At 48.3% G+C, this 17,244-nt stretch overlaps 1 protein-coding gene across 1 annotated transcript in view; it reads left to right on the top strand.

The window, feature by feature from the left end:
- LOC310800120 (zinc finger E-box-binding homeobox 1-like) overlaps nt 1-17,244 on the top strand; it is a gene marked incomplete at its 5' end in the record, with an annotated part of 72,809 nt that overhangs the window by 41,301 nt on the left and 14,264 nt on the right. Inside the window, 1 exon segment of the mRNA XM_083662693.1 lies at nt 14,135-14,290. Coding sequence (XP_083518819.1) covers nt 14,135-14,290 — 156 coding nt within the window.

The raw sequence follows: 17,244 nt of genomic DNA, 5'->3' as shown, positions 1-17,244 counted from the left end.
GCAGTGCATCACCACGGCCCAACAGGAAGGCCAGTGTTCAGGGTCACATACTGCCCAGTGGAATTCCCCTGAACCGCAGGGAGCTCACACACAGACACACACGGGCGAAACACAGCTCTGTTTTTGAACCAAGTCAGCCACCATACCGGTATCAGAAACAAAGCGAAAACACCTCTCCGATCCATTTCCCTACAAATCATCTTAGCTCTGACATAATCTCACTCGCACGGCTGTAGTCAGTGGATTTGGAAAGCAGCACTGCAGATGCAGGTCAGGAAATGTGTCATAATGGATAAGTGATAACTGACAGTCCTTGTCCCTGAATCCCTATCACTCTGACCTTCCTGGACGGAGGCAAGCAAAAGTGGGTTTGTCCTACACATAATACAGTAAATTGGGTTCCAGGGACTCCTAAGCAGGTTCTATTGTTATGTATTTGCTAGAAATTAGTATTGAGAGACAACAAGAATGGCTATTCTGATCAAAGGTTTCCTATACCGTTGTCTCCCTGCTTACATAAAGGTAGATGTTCTTTGTCAGATAGGGTCTAACAAACCTGGGTGTCATGCAAAAGTAGGAGAGCCTCCCTGAAAACATCTGGCTGATCCCGCTGAATGACTTCACATGCTGGGTGACTTCACATGGGAGAGTCCACTGGGCCCAGCCCAGTGATCGCAGTGTGCTGGGCCCAACGGTGTCCCACCCTTGGCTGTCACTTACGAGACCCTGTTCTGGCCTCTGTCTCCAGGCCTCACGGAGCACAAACCAGCCTCCCACCAGAGCAGAAAAGAACCATGCTAAGTGGACATCTTAAAGGAACACTCCACCATTTTCAACTAGCTTTGTATCATTGCAAAATCAGTAGTATATCCGAAAAGTGTAAACAGTTTTGCAGGCATTCATTTACTTTGACCGTTATTGAGAGTTCATTTGAGTTAAGTTGTGGACCAGTGATGTAATTTGTGCATGAATGACATCACTGGTTCACACTTGAACTCAAAGCAACTCTCAATAACTGTCAAAGTAAATGAATGCCTGCAAAACTGTTTACAGTTTTCGGATATACTACTGATTTTGTAATGATATAAAGCTGGTTGAAAATCGGTGGAGTGTTCCTTTAAGAGTTGAAATGAGAGCTGGATGTAACTTGCATACCACAGTCCCAAAGTAACATGTTACGTGTTCAGCCCCACCTTTTGACACGAGATGAACATAGTCCATCAATCCCACAGTGGAGCACACCTAATGTACTTGTCCACCCAATCCACTCCCAACTACCAGGACACAATGAGAGAAGAGCTTCATCAGAGCAAGTCAGGCAATGCATTTTTATCCTGTCCAAGGGCAGAGTTCCATCTTGGAAAGACGAAGCCAATGTAGAAGTACCAAAAACTGCAGTTCCTTGAATGGCCACTTGAGGCTGGTTCCAAAAGGGAGTCATTCCCCATTCACGCCCATGTTAAAATGCCCGACTTTACAGCAGAAATAAACATGTTTACAGCCTGGTTCAAAAACCGGTTTTGGTCTCTATAGTAACTTTCATGCCAACTGTAATTGGCATGACATCTTTGGTGAATTTTTATATAACTAACCCATTTAGAGTAAAAAATACAATAAAAAGACTGTTTTGGGCGTTGATTGACAGTTCGCCTGTTCAGTGATCATGCAGTGATGACGGGCCAATAGCAGGAGGCTCTGCAGCTCTTCTCATCCAAATTTGGCTCCAAATAATCAAGGTGGCAGCGGGCAAAATGCCAGACCCCAGGCTTAAACAGCAAAATGCCAAACCCCAGGCTTAAACAGCAAAATGCCAAACCCCAGGCTTAAACAGCAAAATGCCAAACCCCAGGCTTAAACAGCAAAATGCCAAACCCCAGGCTTAAACAGGAATCCACAAACCAATAGGTGAGGTTGCACTCTGCTACGTCCATCTTTATGATCGTGTCTATCCAATTACACACCAAAACAAACCTGTCCAATGGAAATGGAACAAGATGACACAGATAACACGGCAGTAGAGATCAGTACAGGAGAGCAGAACAGTGCTACAGCAACAGACTCACAGTCAACCCATTAGTGGGGACGTTGTTTGGCAGTGGGGAGTGAGAGATCTGTGCCTATCGACTGCCCCTGCTGGCCCGTCGATGCTCGCCTTCGATTTCTGACACAGCAAGCTAATGGTCTCCCAGGCCGGTGGCAGTGAGACCCCCCCCCCCCCCCCGACCCCCCCCCCCCCCCCCCCCCCCACGCACCATCCCACAGCACATGTGGGTGTAATGGACAAAAGCAGGCCCGTCAATACATCAATACGTGACGACCTGCGTTTACCTGCTGTCTCAGCCCGTTTCGCTCCGTGCCCATCAGCGCTGCACTGAGGGGCCGCATTAACGACGGTGCTGCTCGCTCGCCCTGCCATTTTTCATCTGTCCGCCCGGCCCGGTTCTACAAATCATAGTTTGCACGTTAGTCACAGCCAAGGACAGTCGTTTGGAGAGAGGGGTTTTCAGCTGTTTAAGTAACACAGCGTTCAGGGAGAGGGGGGTGGCTGGCCAATAAGACCCCATAATACACACAAGCATCATCACCGTAAGGGTACACACTACACACACACACACACACACACACGCACACACACACACACACACACACGCACGCGCGCACACACACACACACACACACACACACACACACACACACACACACACGTACACTTTTCTCTCTCGCCTGGTTGAACCAGACAGATTTCTGTGACTGTCCATCCGACAGGCCGTCTGTACCCTGTGCTCTTGGTCATTTAACAGGGGGGTAATGGTGTGAGTGGAACTGGTTGACTGCTGCCTCAGCCGCAGTCGCCCTGAAGGCGGGGGCTGGCGGGGGGGTTAACCCTGCCTGGTCACACAGGCAAAGGCCACTCAGCCTGGGGAGAAGTGAAAGGACATTTGGCAGAGGGGTGGGGGGGACAAAAGAGTTTTTGTGGATGAAAGTTTACGGCGTGAACCCCTTTCCCCCCCCACTTCACATGAATAACAAGAACCCGTCGTGACAACTGAGCAACAGCCCTAGGCACTGTGTTTGTGAGTGTGTGTGTGTATTGTGTGTCTGATGTGTGCGTGTGACTGTGTGTGTGTGTGTGTGGGGGTGTGTGTGTGTGTGTGTGTGTGTGTGTGTGTGTATGTATGTGTGTGTGTGTGTGTGTGTGTGTGTGTGTGTGTGTGTGTGTGTGTGTGTGTGACTGTGTGTGTGTCAGGGGTTGTCTAGGATGTTTGGCCTCGGGAGGGTCTTGTGACAGAGTTGACATTCTGTAGAAATGAGAGATTTTGTCAGCTGTTGTCAAAATGGCACGTATACAGCGCAGGATTTCCCAGCGTTTCGAGCAAAGGAACAGCTCTCCTGGCACTTTAGCGTGTTAGCGTGTCCGAATTAGTGAAGCCACAGTAGGCTGTCAACCCCGATCCCCGCCGCGGCTTCGCTGAGGTGTGCTGACCTGCTGATTCCTACAAATGGGAAACTTGCAATGGTTGTAAAATTAGATGTAGCCAATAAACAAAAAGTCACTGGGTTATTTCTGCACTTCCACCTGTCCTGTGTGTGTGTCCGTGTGTGTGTGTGTGTGTGTGTGTGTGTGTGTGTGTCTGTGTGTGTGTGTGTGTGTGTGTGTGTGTGTGTGTGTGTGTGTGTGTGTGTGTGTGTGTGTGTGTGTGTGTGTGTGTGTGTGCGCGTGTGTGCGTGCGTGCGTGTGTGTGTCCGTGTGTGTGTGTGTGTGTGTGTGTCCGTGTGTGTGTGTGTGTGTGTGTGTCCATGTGTGTGCGTGTGTGTGTGTGTGTGTGTGTGTGTGTACGAGTGTGTATAATTGTGTGTGTGTGCACGGACAGCCTGTCGCCCTGTGGCCTCTCCCCTCGGTGAGAGACATCTGTCAGGCAGAGCCACCCAGTGTCATCACCTGACCTTTACTGAGGAGCAGGCAACCAGAGAGAACTACAGTTAATGTTGTCCATCACATCCACATCCTCCCTGACTCTGTCCTCTCTGTCCTATTCTCTTCATCTGTCACTTCCCAGCTGTCTCCTTTCTTTACCTTCACCATTTTATGACTATTCTTTACCTGATTTTCCTCCCTTCATCATCCGCCCATCTTTTCAACCTTTCATCTCTCCTTTTCGCCGTCTCTCCTCTCTCTTTTCCTCAGTCTGTCTCTGACAGTTTGTGACACCTCCTCCCGGCGGCAGCCTTCAGTTCAGATGAGCATTGTCTGTGACAGGCCAGCTTGGTCTTTTTAAACCATTAGCACTTCCTGCCTGCCATCATTCCCCTGCCTTTACCTATTCTGCCCTCTTTTGTTGTGTTTGCGTGCGCACGTCTTTGCTGCTGACTGGCAATCCCTGTATTAACCCACATAACAAAGTGCATTCTGCATAGATCACCACTCTCCACGAGTGTGCTGTGACAGTACTGATGACAGTGATGTTATCCGGCCTCCTTAATGAACGGCGGTGTTCTGTTGGATTGGGAGTCAGGTGACAGACCGGTGTAGTTAGGTAGACGTATAGGTAAACAAGATTTAATGAGATTTTCCAGTCGGAGAATTGTTTGGCAGTGCACCACTTTCCCTCTTCGTGGGCCAGTGTAATTCTCTCTGGTTCGCACTCCCCCACAGTAAACTGACAAGCCTAATACAGGAAGGAATGTTCAGTCACCTGCTCCTAAAATGCAACAGCCCCGTGCTACACTTACCTAATATAGGCCCACGCTGCAGTAGGGTTAACTCGGTTAATGCATATTGCATAGACCGCTGTTGATACACACAGGAAGTGGGGGGTAGCTGTCATGCAGGTCTGCACAGTCATGGTACAAAAAACTAGAGATTATTTTGCTAAATGTTAGAATCATGTGAGGACGTTTTCACAACAGCCTCAATTGAGCCTCAATTAGTCTAAATTGTTTTAGGAACAAATAGATTTTCTGAAATGGTAAAGTAAAAGGCATTGTTTTATTGAATTTTTTTGCATTTCATCTCAACATCTTAAAAAAAATTCAACTGTAGCATTCTAAAAGAAAATGTAAAAGCCTCTTCAACATTGCTGATATGCCAATATTCTGTTTTTTAAGAATATATATACATATATACATAATATAGTCTACAGTATGTATACATATACACAAACGCATGTGCACACACGCGCGCACACACACACACACACACGCACGCACACACACACACACACACACACACACACACACACACACACACACACACACACACACACACACACACACACACACACACCTATAAATGACTTTTATTATTTTGAGTTCCCAGAAGTAAAAAGGAATTTGATATACTTGGAGATATACTGTGTGTGTTATCAACTGTGTAAGGGAAGAAAATCATCATCTACATGTGCACATTGTCGACTGACTTTTATTTATTGCAGTGTGAGTTGTATTGTATTTCTCTAAGAACTGATAGTTGTGCCGTGCCAACAGCCAGGCATACAGAGAGACTGATAGCATCTCTAGCTAGTTAGCTGGAGCCCAGAAGCACTCCCTCAGCTGACCTGTTTGGATGCAGCTGTGAAACTGACAACACATGGAACAGGCTCAATCATCTGAGGACTAATGACTACCACACCTCTGTTGTCAACAGGTTACATGATGAAGTTTGATGCCACTGATGCTACTGACTGCATTTACATGGCTTGAATAACCCCAGGACGTAATATCCTCCACTCAAAATGTCAACCCTAGGACTGGGAAAATCAAAGGGGACAAAGACTATTATACTACTGTGCAGCTTTCAAAATCAGTCTATAACTGCAGCCTGAATGGAGTCTGACAGCAGAGGTGACAGGGGCTTTTCATTTTGTCTGCAACACCCAGATGAGGTTTGACGTAGGCTAACGCAACCTTAGCCAGGCTATCACAGAGGTGTTGTAGCTGCAACGGTCGCTCCTGGAACTGTTTGCTCAGGTGTGTGCTGATGCCTTCCTGTGCAGGCTAAATTTGAAATAGGTTGCGTAGGCCTGCAGAGTCAAGTGACAGATCAACCTTCCAAAGGTGATACCAAGTTCTAGGAATAGAGAAGGAGCAGAGAGAGGTGGAAAGGAGAGCAGGAGAACGTGTGGCTGCAGGTATTCTGGGCTTACCAGAACCCAGCAGATGTTTCCTCTCCTCGTCCACCTCCTCCGTTTTCCTCTTCACTCCTTCTATGTCATTGCTTTCTGGGGCACCTGTCTATACTGTATATAGCCAGGCTGGCTGGCTGGGGGCGTTCTCTCACCAGACCTGCTGAGTGTCGGAGCACCGAGAGAGGGAGGGATGGTGAGGAGATAAGTGGGATAGCATGGCCTTTAGCTGTGTGGGTGGGTGGGATTTGGGTAGAGGGGCATTGGCATGTGTGCATGTAATGTCACTCTCCTGAGTTGGACACTTTTGCTGCTATTATCCTAAGTCAAAGTTAGTTACTGTTCAGTTACTGTTATAAATGACCATGTAACATTTCCAACTAGGTTAATGGTAAAGTATAAGTTCTTACCTTTGTGGCGGTATATCATTTTAATCATTTACCTTAGATCTGTCTTTCCCAGAGTCAGAAAAAGGACGCTATCGCTGGTAATTTAGCATCGTGCTAGGCTGGTCGTGAGTCAGACTGTGACACCCTGGCTCCATGCTAACATAAACAATGCAGTTAAGACATTAGCAATGATTGTCGAGCGTCACCCAAGCGCGTCCTACAGCTTTCTTTCATCAAAGTCACTTTCCTAAACTATTTGGACTTGGCCATGGATTCATATAAAATTTAATCCCACAACACTAGCTGGCGTTCGTTCGCTGAAATGAAAATCCCCATGAAAAGACCGGAAAATGCGTCAGAGTGGATGTCCGATGACTCAGGGCCATAGTGTGCAATTCAGGACACAGTTATGCTGTGTGTTTTTGGGTGTTGTGTGTTTTTTGTGTGTATTTGAACTTCTTGCGATCAGGTAGCAGTTCATCATGGCCTGCTGTGATGGACGTGCCACCGAGGTCACGTGACCACTGATAGCGATGGAGAGCTTTGTACATACCAAGCATGCCTTTTAACAGCCTAATGTATAGTGTGCATATGTGTGCGCGCGCACACACACACACACACACACACACACACACACACACACACACACACACACACACACACACTCACACACACATACTCTTCACTCTCACTTAGGTGTACTGGCGTTATTACCGTGGATGGGGCTGTCTCACCTCCAACGTAAACAGCACTTGGGAGCCTAGTGTAAACGCAGTGGCCGGGGCATTTCTGTGGAACGTGTGTGTATGTGTGTGTGTGTGTGTGTGTGTGTGTGTGTGTGTGTGTGTGTGTGCAGCGCATGTGCATGTGTGCGTGTGTGTGTGTGTGTGTGTGTGTGTGTGTGTGTGTGTGTGTGTGTGTGTGTGTGTGTGTGCATGAGTGTGTGTGTGGTGTGATCACACCCTCTGGTCCCTACCAGCCCACCTGGCCTTATTTAGAAGAGCTGAGAGGAGGCAGAGGCAGCAGCCCGGCCTAACAGAATGTGTGTGGCTCATCACCATGGCCATTAGCCCTGGAGAGAAATACCACCGCCTGCCACTGGGATTCCTACCCAGAGCAGCCCAGGACTTTCCCTCTGAAGAAATGCACTCTATTATCTGGCTGCCAGTATTAGGAGCACTAATCCTGGCTAGTAACAGCACACAAACTAATAAGCCAAGCACATTAGCCTATATGCCCAGGTTTACAGATTATTTTCCCAGAATCAGAAGGACTAACTTTAGTAGTGCTTTTCTTTTCAAAGCCATTGCCCAATCTCTAAGGTGCAGTTAAGTCCTTTTTCCTTTTCCGAGCACTCATTAACACCTGCTGACTTCTTGATACTTCCAAGTCTCATCATGCAGATTATGAGAACAATAGCCTCCATTAGCTCCAGTGTTATCATGGAAAGTGCTCCGTTGGGAGATGAGTGACCTGCAGAGGCCCATTAGCTCTAGTGCTAAAGCCTTGATCAGCGTCATTAAGAAGACAAGAGCCCATTGTCTTCTAGCTCACCTCTGAAGTGATGACTGTGAAGAGCTCTGCTCCACAGGTTGTTCAAATCCTTTGATTCTCAAGGAACCATCTTAGCCAAATTTTCTTTGTTAGCCTTCTATTGCTATTGGCCTACTTGAATGAACTAGTACTTAAATCAATCAATGAAACACTTCACATCTCTCGCAGCTCTGGCACTAGTAAACTCACAGCACTTTGCATCAGAAGAGACTATTTTCCCTGGATTGTTTGGTACTTTTTTCTTTACTGCAAGGCCATACTTGTAGTTCTGCTTTTGCTCTCCCCAGCCTAACTTAGAACAATGAGTAAGACTCATATGATGTTGTTCTAGGGAGTTTTTATAGACATGGCATGAGGCTGAGTGTTGTGCCATGTAGCTATGGAGAAAGACCTTCCAGGATATGACTGGCCCTAACTGTGACAGGGCTGCTCTGGTATGGTTGGCAGACACCTGTGGAGGGAGTTGGCATTAGCTGTTATGCTAGGCCAAGCTGACTACGAAACAGTCTCTTGGGACCCCTAGTGCCCTCTACAGCTAACTGACCGGCGTGGCTCTGTGTGAAAGGATACTGTTGAGAGTTAACGGTTCATGTCCCTGCAGTATATCTCTCAACTACTGGAACCAAGTAGCATTTGTGTAGCCTGACCTAAACGGCGAACAAGCCATAACCGTGAAAAAATCCCCAATTCTTTTGTTTTCTTATCGGCCCTCGAGTTGACCTTCCTGACTCTGTGGGAGGAAGGCTGTTGTTTTAACAAAACCGGCAGCGTTTACCTCGGCGCTGAATGAGGCGCCTCACCTTGAGACGGCATACTTGAGGTTTTGAATGGCACTGCTTTGTTTTAGTTTGCTTCTCATGGTGCTTTCTTGTAGTGGTCGGTTTCCCTGAGAAAATGGCAGTGCGGGGCGGCGGGGGCAGACTCTGTGACGGCAGGCTCTGTACTCTTTGAGGATGCCTGTGGTATTCTCAGCGCTCGCCTGCCTGGCCCTGAGCTCTGCATGAGATACGTGGTGTACCTCAATGAGGGAGCCATGTAGCAAGGCTAAATATAGAGACAGAAGGAGAGGGGGAAGGCAGATGAAAAGTTGCCACTGCTCATGATGAGTCAATCTTCTGTCTAATCACAAACAGAAAAGGGCTGGATCATGGATGTGTGTCAGATGAATGAAATCAGCAGCAGAGAGCGAGCACACCCTTTGATCTGTCTCTTTAAGAGCCAAACTCGGGGAAAGTGTTTTGGTTGGACATTCCACGCATACCTTCGACACCTTCTGCTATGGAGCTGTCGGCTTGACTATAAGATGTATAGGCTTTGGCTTCCTTACAGATGTTCCTATAGGTAATGAATCAAGATAAGAGCCGGGTTCAGACTGTAATGTGTTTGTTCACAGGCTAGATTATTCTCTGTGCGCCCATGTAAAGCTCAGTCATGCAGTCACACCTTGAGCTCCTCAAAGTGCAGAGATAGCTCCTCCCACAGAGGCTGCCATACTGACTATCTGGCACGCCTCAGTGTAGTAAACCACAAACCAAGCAGCCCGCTGTTGCACAAGCAATCCTCCGCTTAATTTTAAGTTTTTGAAATGGCCCCTTCTCATCAGCCAGATCAGGGTCAGTGAACATGGTTTCATTGAGCCTGTGTGTGTGTGTGTGTGTCTGTGTGTGTGCGCGTGCGCGTGCGCGTGTGTGAGTGTGTGTGTGTGTGTGTGTTGCGTGTGCGTGTGCGTGTGCGTGTGCGTGTGTGTTGGTGTGTGTGTGTGTGTTTTCCCCTCGCCTGGTTAAGCCTGCTCGTATACCAGAACAGTGGGGCTTACCACATAGACCAATAAGTGCCAAGACAATTACAGGCTAGTATTTGAAAGTCAATTTGGTATACTTATCTGTGATTGGCCACTTATCTGACATCTGATCTGTCCTGATGCGGTAAATCCTATATAGCTCCATCCAGGTTAAAATAAACGCTAAGAATTATTTTCAAATAGCCAGGTTTGTTATCCATACTGGACTACATTGTCTAAAAATACATTGGCAAGTCATTAGGCTTTTCAAAAAACAAAAAACAAACAAAGTGACATAGCTAGACAGAAACTGCACCATTGGAATCTACAGCATGCACCGGTGTCAAGGGATACGAGGGACATAATGTTCTTGGCCGTCACATCAGTGACGACACGTCTGCCGAGGTGATCCCCCCTCAGCGGGGTAACGCGGGGCCCGTTTGGGGTGTGAGAGTGGGGCGATCCCCCCGAGTGACCCGCCCTGTCGCCCATTCCTCTGCCAGTTACTGATGCAGTCTGGCAGGTGTCATAACAACAGAGCCCGCTCAGTGCCGGCAGACATCTTTAGGGGGGGGGGGGCTGACACAGGCCTGCCTGGCTGGCAGTGTCTTTAAATAGGCTGTGGGCACTACGCAGGGGGAAAGGGGGCGATGGAGAGGGTGAGGGTGGAGACATTCAAGTGACGTTGGCTGGCTTCATTCAATTGAGCAGGGGTTTATTTTGGATGCCCAGTCACCTCAGTGGTCAGCGGCTACAGCAGGGCTCGGCAACATATGTTGGAAAGATGTGTAGGTGAAGAGTGAAGAGGTGCTGCATATTGAGAGGCTCTCACTTCACACCCCGCTCGTCAGTCAGCACCGAGACATTTGTCACGAACACCAGGATGCTTGAGGAGGTCTTCCCAGGTAAAGACCTGACTCGGGTTGATTTGTGTGACGACTCATTCTCCCAGATTATATGGGCAAGTTAGCTGTAATGAAGATATGCTGTGCTGAAGCTATTTCTGGACTGCATTGATTGTCTCCTATTACCCAGATCCATAGAAGGCTTGTGTGTGGGAGGGAATTGTAAGGTTGGATCTATGGCCAGGGGCAAGGCACGCATGGCTGCAGGATCTTATTTTCTCAGGTGCTCAACACACTGCAACCTACGTTGGAAAGTAAAGTTTGAGAAATGAGTTCCTCACCTCCTCCAGCCAGTGCTTTCTCTGCTAGATGCGTAGGAGTCGTCCTCCTGTTGTGTGTTAGCATGCTAGCGCTAATGAGGCCAGCTGTCTAAACGTTGGGCCGGTCAGCCAGAAGGGACCTCTGCCTTTGTTTTTGCTAGGTGTTACATCTCCTGTTGAAACACACACTTTAGTTACAACACGGCCGACCATTTGGTACAGGAAGACAGTTCCTGCTCAGCTCCCCCCCCCTTCTCTTTCCCCCCAACTTTGCTGTGTCTCTGCATCTCCCATTTGTATTGTTGCCACCTTCCGTCTGCACACCAGCACATGGATTTTCTCTCCACAGCTTTATAGTTGATCATTTTCTCTCCACACCGCCGACGGAGAGTGTTGCCATTGTAATCGCTGACCTCAGCTCCACACCTGAGTGGCTGTGGCCCTAAACAGCCTCGTCAAAGTACCCACTGTTTCACAATGAAGTGTGGCTGCCTGCTCCGTACGGACTGCTGAACGGACAATACATCACCTGGCAGAGTCCATGTGACAGGAAGGAGGCGGGGGGGGGGGGGGGGGGGGGAGGGAAAAGAGAGAGAGAGCAAATACAGATTCTGGACCGTCTCATGGCGCTACAGCGGCTACATAGATCTAATTAACAGTTTATTTGAATGTTATCTCAGCTCTCTAGCTCCCTACTGTAGCCTGAATCTCTTCTATGGAGAATACAGCAACACTAGGCTACCGGTACTTGGTTTACGAGATAATGTTAAACATAGTTTATAGCATACTGCATAGGTATAGACGATGTATTTCACCCCTGACTGACTGACCTAAATTTGCCTCAATGTGGTTGCGATCACACATGATAAAAAATATATATATATATATATATATTTGTGGAGTGAAAGAGTAAGAGGCAAACAGCTCTCCCGATGAAGCCCGGTGGGATTTTGCAGATGCAGCGCAGCAGTGTAACAGTGTTGACCCTATGAACAGCTCACCAAATAACAGCGCTTCTCCCTCCTCCACCACCTTTCATCCGTCCGCCCACACCTCCTTACTCCCACCTCCCTCTCAGCCCGAACCCTGCACGTCTGCCGAGTCTCCTGTGTGAATCCCAAACCGGTTGTAGTGACCCGCACAGCGGCGAGAGAAAGACCGAGACCTCACCAAAACAAGTCTCATTGATTGAAACGAGGGGGATGGTTATTATTCCCCCAGCTACGCCTCCGCCCGACAAAAACATTAGCAGCCCCTTCAGAAAGAGGTGGGCGAGTGCGGGGTTGGGTGAGTGGAGATGGCCATGGAGATGGAGAAAACGAGAGAGAAGGTGCACGCGTTTCTGTGCACATGTTCAGGTACTTTGTACTGCCACTGCTCAGTGCATGTGTGTGTGTGTGTGTGTGTGTGCAAGTGGTGCGTGCGTGTGTGTGTGTGTGTGTGTGTGTGTGTGTGTGTGTGTGTGTGTGTGTGTGTGTGTGTGTGTGTGTGTGTGTTGCAGCCCGGGCCCTCTGCTGACGGGGCTACTCTCACTGGAGGATTGATTTGGCCTCGGAGAGGATCTGTAGCTCTCAGTGGAACAGAGGGAGAGAAAGAAACGGAAGGAGAGTGGGTGGAGGTAAAACAGGTGGAATTGAGAGATGGAGGAAACGGGTGGAAATGAACACAGGACACAGGAGCACACACACACACACACACACACACACACACACACACACACACACATCACACATCAGACACACACACACACACACACACACACACACACACACACACACACACAGACACCTGAAGCAGACAGTCGGTCAGGAGAATTTACTCCCCGTAATAACCCTCTCTGTAGGCTGGCTGTCTCTGTGTCTCCTGGCTCCTTCAGCCCAGAACACAGCCGATCAGGTCACGACGACTCCCACACGGCACGCACACGCTAACACACACACACACACACACACACACACACACACACACACACACACACACACACACACACACACACACACACACACACACACACACACACACACACATCAGACAGACACACACACACACACACACACACACACACACACACACACCACACCTCAGCCTTGCTATCTAATGATCTCATACTGGTCTGTGTGTGGACGAGTGTCAGTGTAAGTGTGAGTTTTTCTGTTTCTCTGTTGTTCCTGTAGTTAGTTTTCTGCAGCAACACCTTATCATCTGCTCCTCGTTCTTACTGAGAACAAATATAATGACATTCATTTCCGTTTGGGGTCATGTCGAACGTGATCGTCATGAGAAATAGGGACACGTTTTTACACATTTGCTTGCAGATCATTTTACATGCTATAGATTCAATATATTTTTAAATATTTCTGCTATGTTTTTGTGTTTGAATTGTCCGTTGCATTATATTTAATAACCCTCGATTTGCTCTGTAGCCTACTCTGTGCAGTCGGCTAATTCATTATCTGCTGCTTTAACAGCCCACTTTCCCCACAGGATCATTCAAGTTTCTTCTAATCTATCTAAGTTAGGCAGAGGTCTATGTCATTACTCTTTCCAGTCCCGACCCCCCAACCATTCACTTTAATAGTTTTGACATTTAAATGACAAACCGTATTTAACCTCTCGACTCGTGGTCTTTCACATACTAGTACTCCCTCAGTGTTGTCATCAGCTGAGCGGGTACACTATACTCTGTATTCCCTCAGTGTTGTCATCAGCTGAGCGGGTACACTATACTCTGTATTCCCTCAGTGTTGTCATCAGCTGAGCGGGTACACTATACTCTGTATTCCCTCCGCCTGTGGAACCACATGTACACTGGTCGAATCCCACCAGAGCTTTCTGTCCTGTGAGTGCCTTGCTTCTTCTGTCTAAATAAAGAATATAAACAGAAAAAGATGGGGCACACCCTGGTGGCTCACCTGGTAGAGCGCGTATCATAAAGGCTTTACCCCCTGTGGCCGGCCTGGGTTTGAATCTGACCCGTGGCCCCCTTGCTTGGATCACACCCATATTTGAACTCTGTCTCCATTTTGATGTCAACTGCACACCTGTAAGGTTTCATGACTGCATCTTGCACATATGAGACAGGATTGGGCCACTCATCCTGACCTCTGTCTCTCTCCCTGTGCAGTGACCAACTACAGTAATGTGGTGGAGGCCGGCTCGGACTCGGACGATGAGGACAAGCTGCACATCGTGGAGGAGGAGGGCAGCCTGGCGGACGGGGCCGACTGCGACAGCACCCTGCCCGACGATGAGCCCCCCAGGGGGCGCTGCTGGGACGGAGGTGAGACCACACACACACACACACACCACACCACACAGTAATATACGGGTTACATGATCACATATCCACTACTAGGATAATCACAATTACACAAGTCAAGAGAATACAGGAAACAAGTGAATCTACATTGGAATGGAATCAAATTATCTCACCTCCACTGGCGGATTTTTTTCACATATCTCAAGAAAAATCTGATTTCTAGACTCAATATTAGACGAAAGGACTTCTTAGGTACCGTCCACATAGGACGTGTGTATTTGAGAAGCCAGCGCCTTTCTGCAATTCATTCTCTATGGTAAGGACGCGCTCAAAGCGTTCCTCTTTCATGGACCACACCACACCTGCCGTTTAAGCGCTCTTGGCAGGTAGTGTCTTTTGGGCGGAGTGCTCTGGGCGTCTCAAGCTGAAAAAAGTTGAACATGTGGAGGAAAAGCGCGCTGCTCGTCACTGTCACTCCTCCTACCTCTTCTCCTGCCAGGGGGATCTTCAACCTCTGCTGCTGCCAGAATTGCCAATAATCTGGCTTTCATGTTTACAGTGCGAACAATCAACAACATCAAACAGACAAAAGTAGCTGTCTACCGTCCGTGTGATCGGTGTGTCCTGAACTGTACTGTGTGCGATGGCAGGGAAAAACAAAACAAAACACACAAAAAATGCATTGTGCGCTGTTTTGTGCGCATTGGAAGCGCTCTCGACATGATTTCCAAAGTGTTCTTATGTGAAATACACACGTCCAGTGTGCACGGCACCTTAGGAGTAGTACCTTAGCAGTACCAATATTACCCTTAAAGTGATACCGATACCAATAGAGTACGTCATTCGATAGCTATTTTGGCACACTGAACTGCCAACTCCATCACATACTCGACTTCACCACCACAGACTGTACGGGTTGAAGCTGCTGTGGTAGTGGGCCAATCACACGTCGCATTAAAGTGAAGAACGCTTGCGGTGATTGGCTGCGAGTAAAACCATACAAATAGTATTTTGTTCTAGCTCTGTGTACAAAAATTATCGAATTATCGATTGCAGATATCGTTTTGGAGAAGTTTGGATAAATACTTGCTACTGGGCTGTTAAAGGTATCGAGTATCGATACCAGCCCTATTCATACGTCGTTGTGGATAAAAGCATCATGAAATGTAAATGGGAATCTCTCATGCAACCTTTGTTACAAAATAAATGATTACACCATCAATTATTTGACCGCTGCTGTCAAGTAGACGTTTTGACCTCAGCTGAGGTGATGTGGGTGGATTGTCTCACTGACATCTGTACAGAGCACAAAAGTACCCGGCTTTGTGTCATTGTGAAAGATCAAGTGTAAGGAAGCAGGTACTACACTTGCTGGGCTTCCAACTAAGGCAGGAAATGTGATATTAAACAAAGACAATGCCAACAGAGGGAGAGACCTTCAAGTATAGAAAATAGCCTTGCGACCAAAGGGCCAGTGGGGCGCTTAATGGCACTGGTGGGCATTGGAGGGGCCACCCTGAACTTCTTTTTACCTCAAACCACGTGGAAGTGACATCAGAGCCCCCACCCCGCCCCCACAGGAAGGGGCTGACGTCAGGCCTCCTCCAGAACACAACACAATTGCAGGTGTTGAAGGATGTTGGTGTTTCAACCTGGGCCCAAGGCCTCCGCACCACACTCCTGACCTCACGCTGCACGTATGTGTCCGTGCACGTGGATCTGAATGTGTGTGTGTGTGTGTGTGTGTGTGTGTGTGTGTGTCTGTGTGCACATGGATCTGAATGTGTGTGTGTGTGTGTGTGTGTGTGTGTGTGTGTGTGTGCACATGGATCTAAATATGTGTGTGTGTGTGTGTGTGTGTGTGTGTGTGTGTGTGTGTGAGTGAACGCGCGCGCGTGTGTGTGTGTGTGTGTGTGTCTGCGTGCGTGCGTGCGTGTGTGTGTGTGTGTGTGTGCGTGCGTGCGTGCGTGCACATGGATCTGAATGTGTGTGTGTGTGTGCACGTGTGTGCCACTGTTGGTCTGGGGCCCGCGCCAAGCACAGTATGTGCAATAGTGTGACGGGCCCACATGTAATGTAACAGGACACTTTGACTTGATATGTCAGCCACAAGCATGTTTATTTTGGGGCGTTGCGGCTGGTGGATTTTGGCTCAACGCAGTCACCGGTGAGAGATGTGTTAGACTGGGGGGTGGGGGGGTGGGGGAACTCTTGATTAAGCAAGAGTTCAAGTAAACACACGTGAAAATGTCCAGCAACCTATCGCTTTCAGTTTAGGGAGGGATTCTCAGGAATCCGTTCAAATTCCTGTCCAATGAGACTGCCCAGTTTCAGTTTTGGTCAGTTTCAGAATTGAATTCCCTGAATGCACGCACTCGCGTGCACGCACGCACACACAGACACACACACACACACACACACACACACACACACACACACACACACACACACACACACACACACACACACACACACACACACACACACACACACACACACACACACACACACACACACACACACAGACCTGCACACAGTGTAGCCACCTCTCCCCCAGTCTGCGCTGTCGTTTCCATCAGCATTATCCCGTCTCGTCGATCCTCTCCATCTGTGCCTCCTAGCATAAAGGGAAAGTTGGCGGAAGAATAATGTCATTGGTTTTGGCCAGGGCCCGTGAACATTAAAAACTTCAAAAGCATGAGTAACAGTGAAACAGCTCAGCGCGCTGAGCTGGCTGCGCTCCAGACTTATGCCTGATCAGGCATATTTTCTTTTGCCTTCACTCGCGCACCCCCCCCCCCCCCCCACACACACACACACACACACACACACACCTCCCTCTCTCTTTCTCTCTCTAGACTTGTCTCATACATCAAGCAACATATCTTCTGTCACTCTCAGGGACTGGACTGATGAAACATGGAGCAAGTCGCAGTCCTAGCTCTCTCTCTCTCTCTAAGCAAGCACACCTCTTT

The sequence above is a fragment of the Poromitra crassiceps genome (assembly GCF_964638095.1).
Source record: "Poromitra crassiceps genome assembly, chromosome: 2".
Classification (NCBI taxonomy): domain Eukaryota; kingdom Metazoa; phylum Chordata; class Actinopteri; order Beryciformes; family Melamphaidae; genus Poromitra; species Poromitra crassiceps.
The sequence above is the reverse complement of the archived record's forward strand: the minus strand, read 5'-3'. Positions and strand labels throughout refer to the sequence as shown.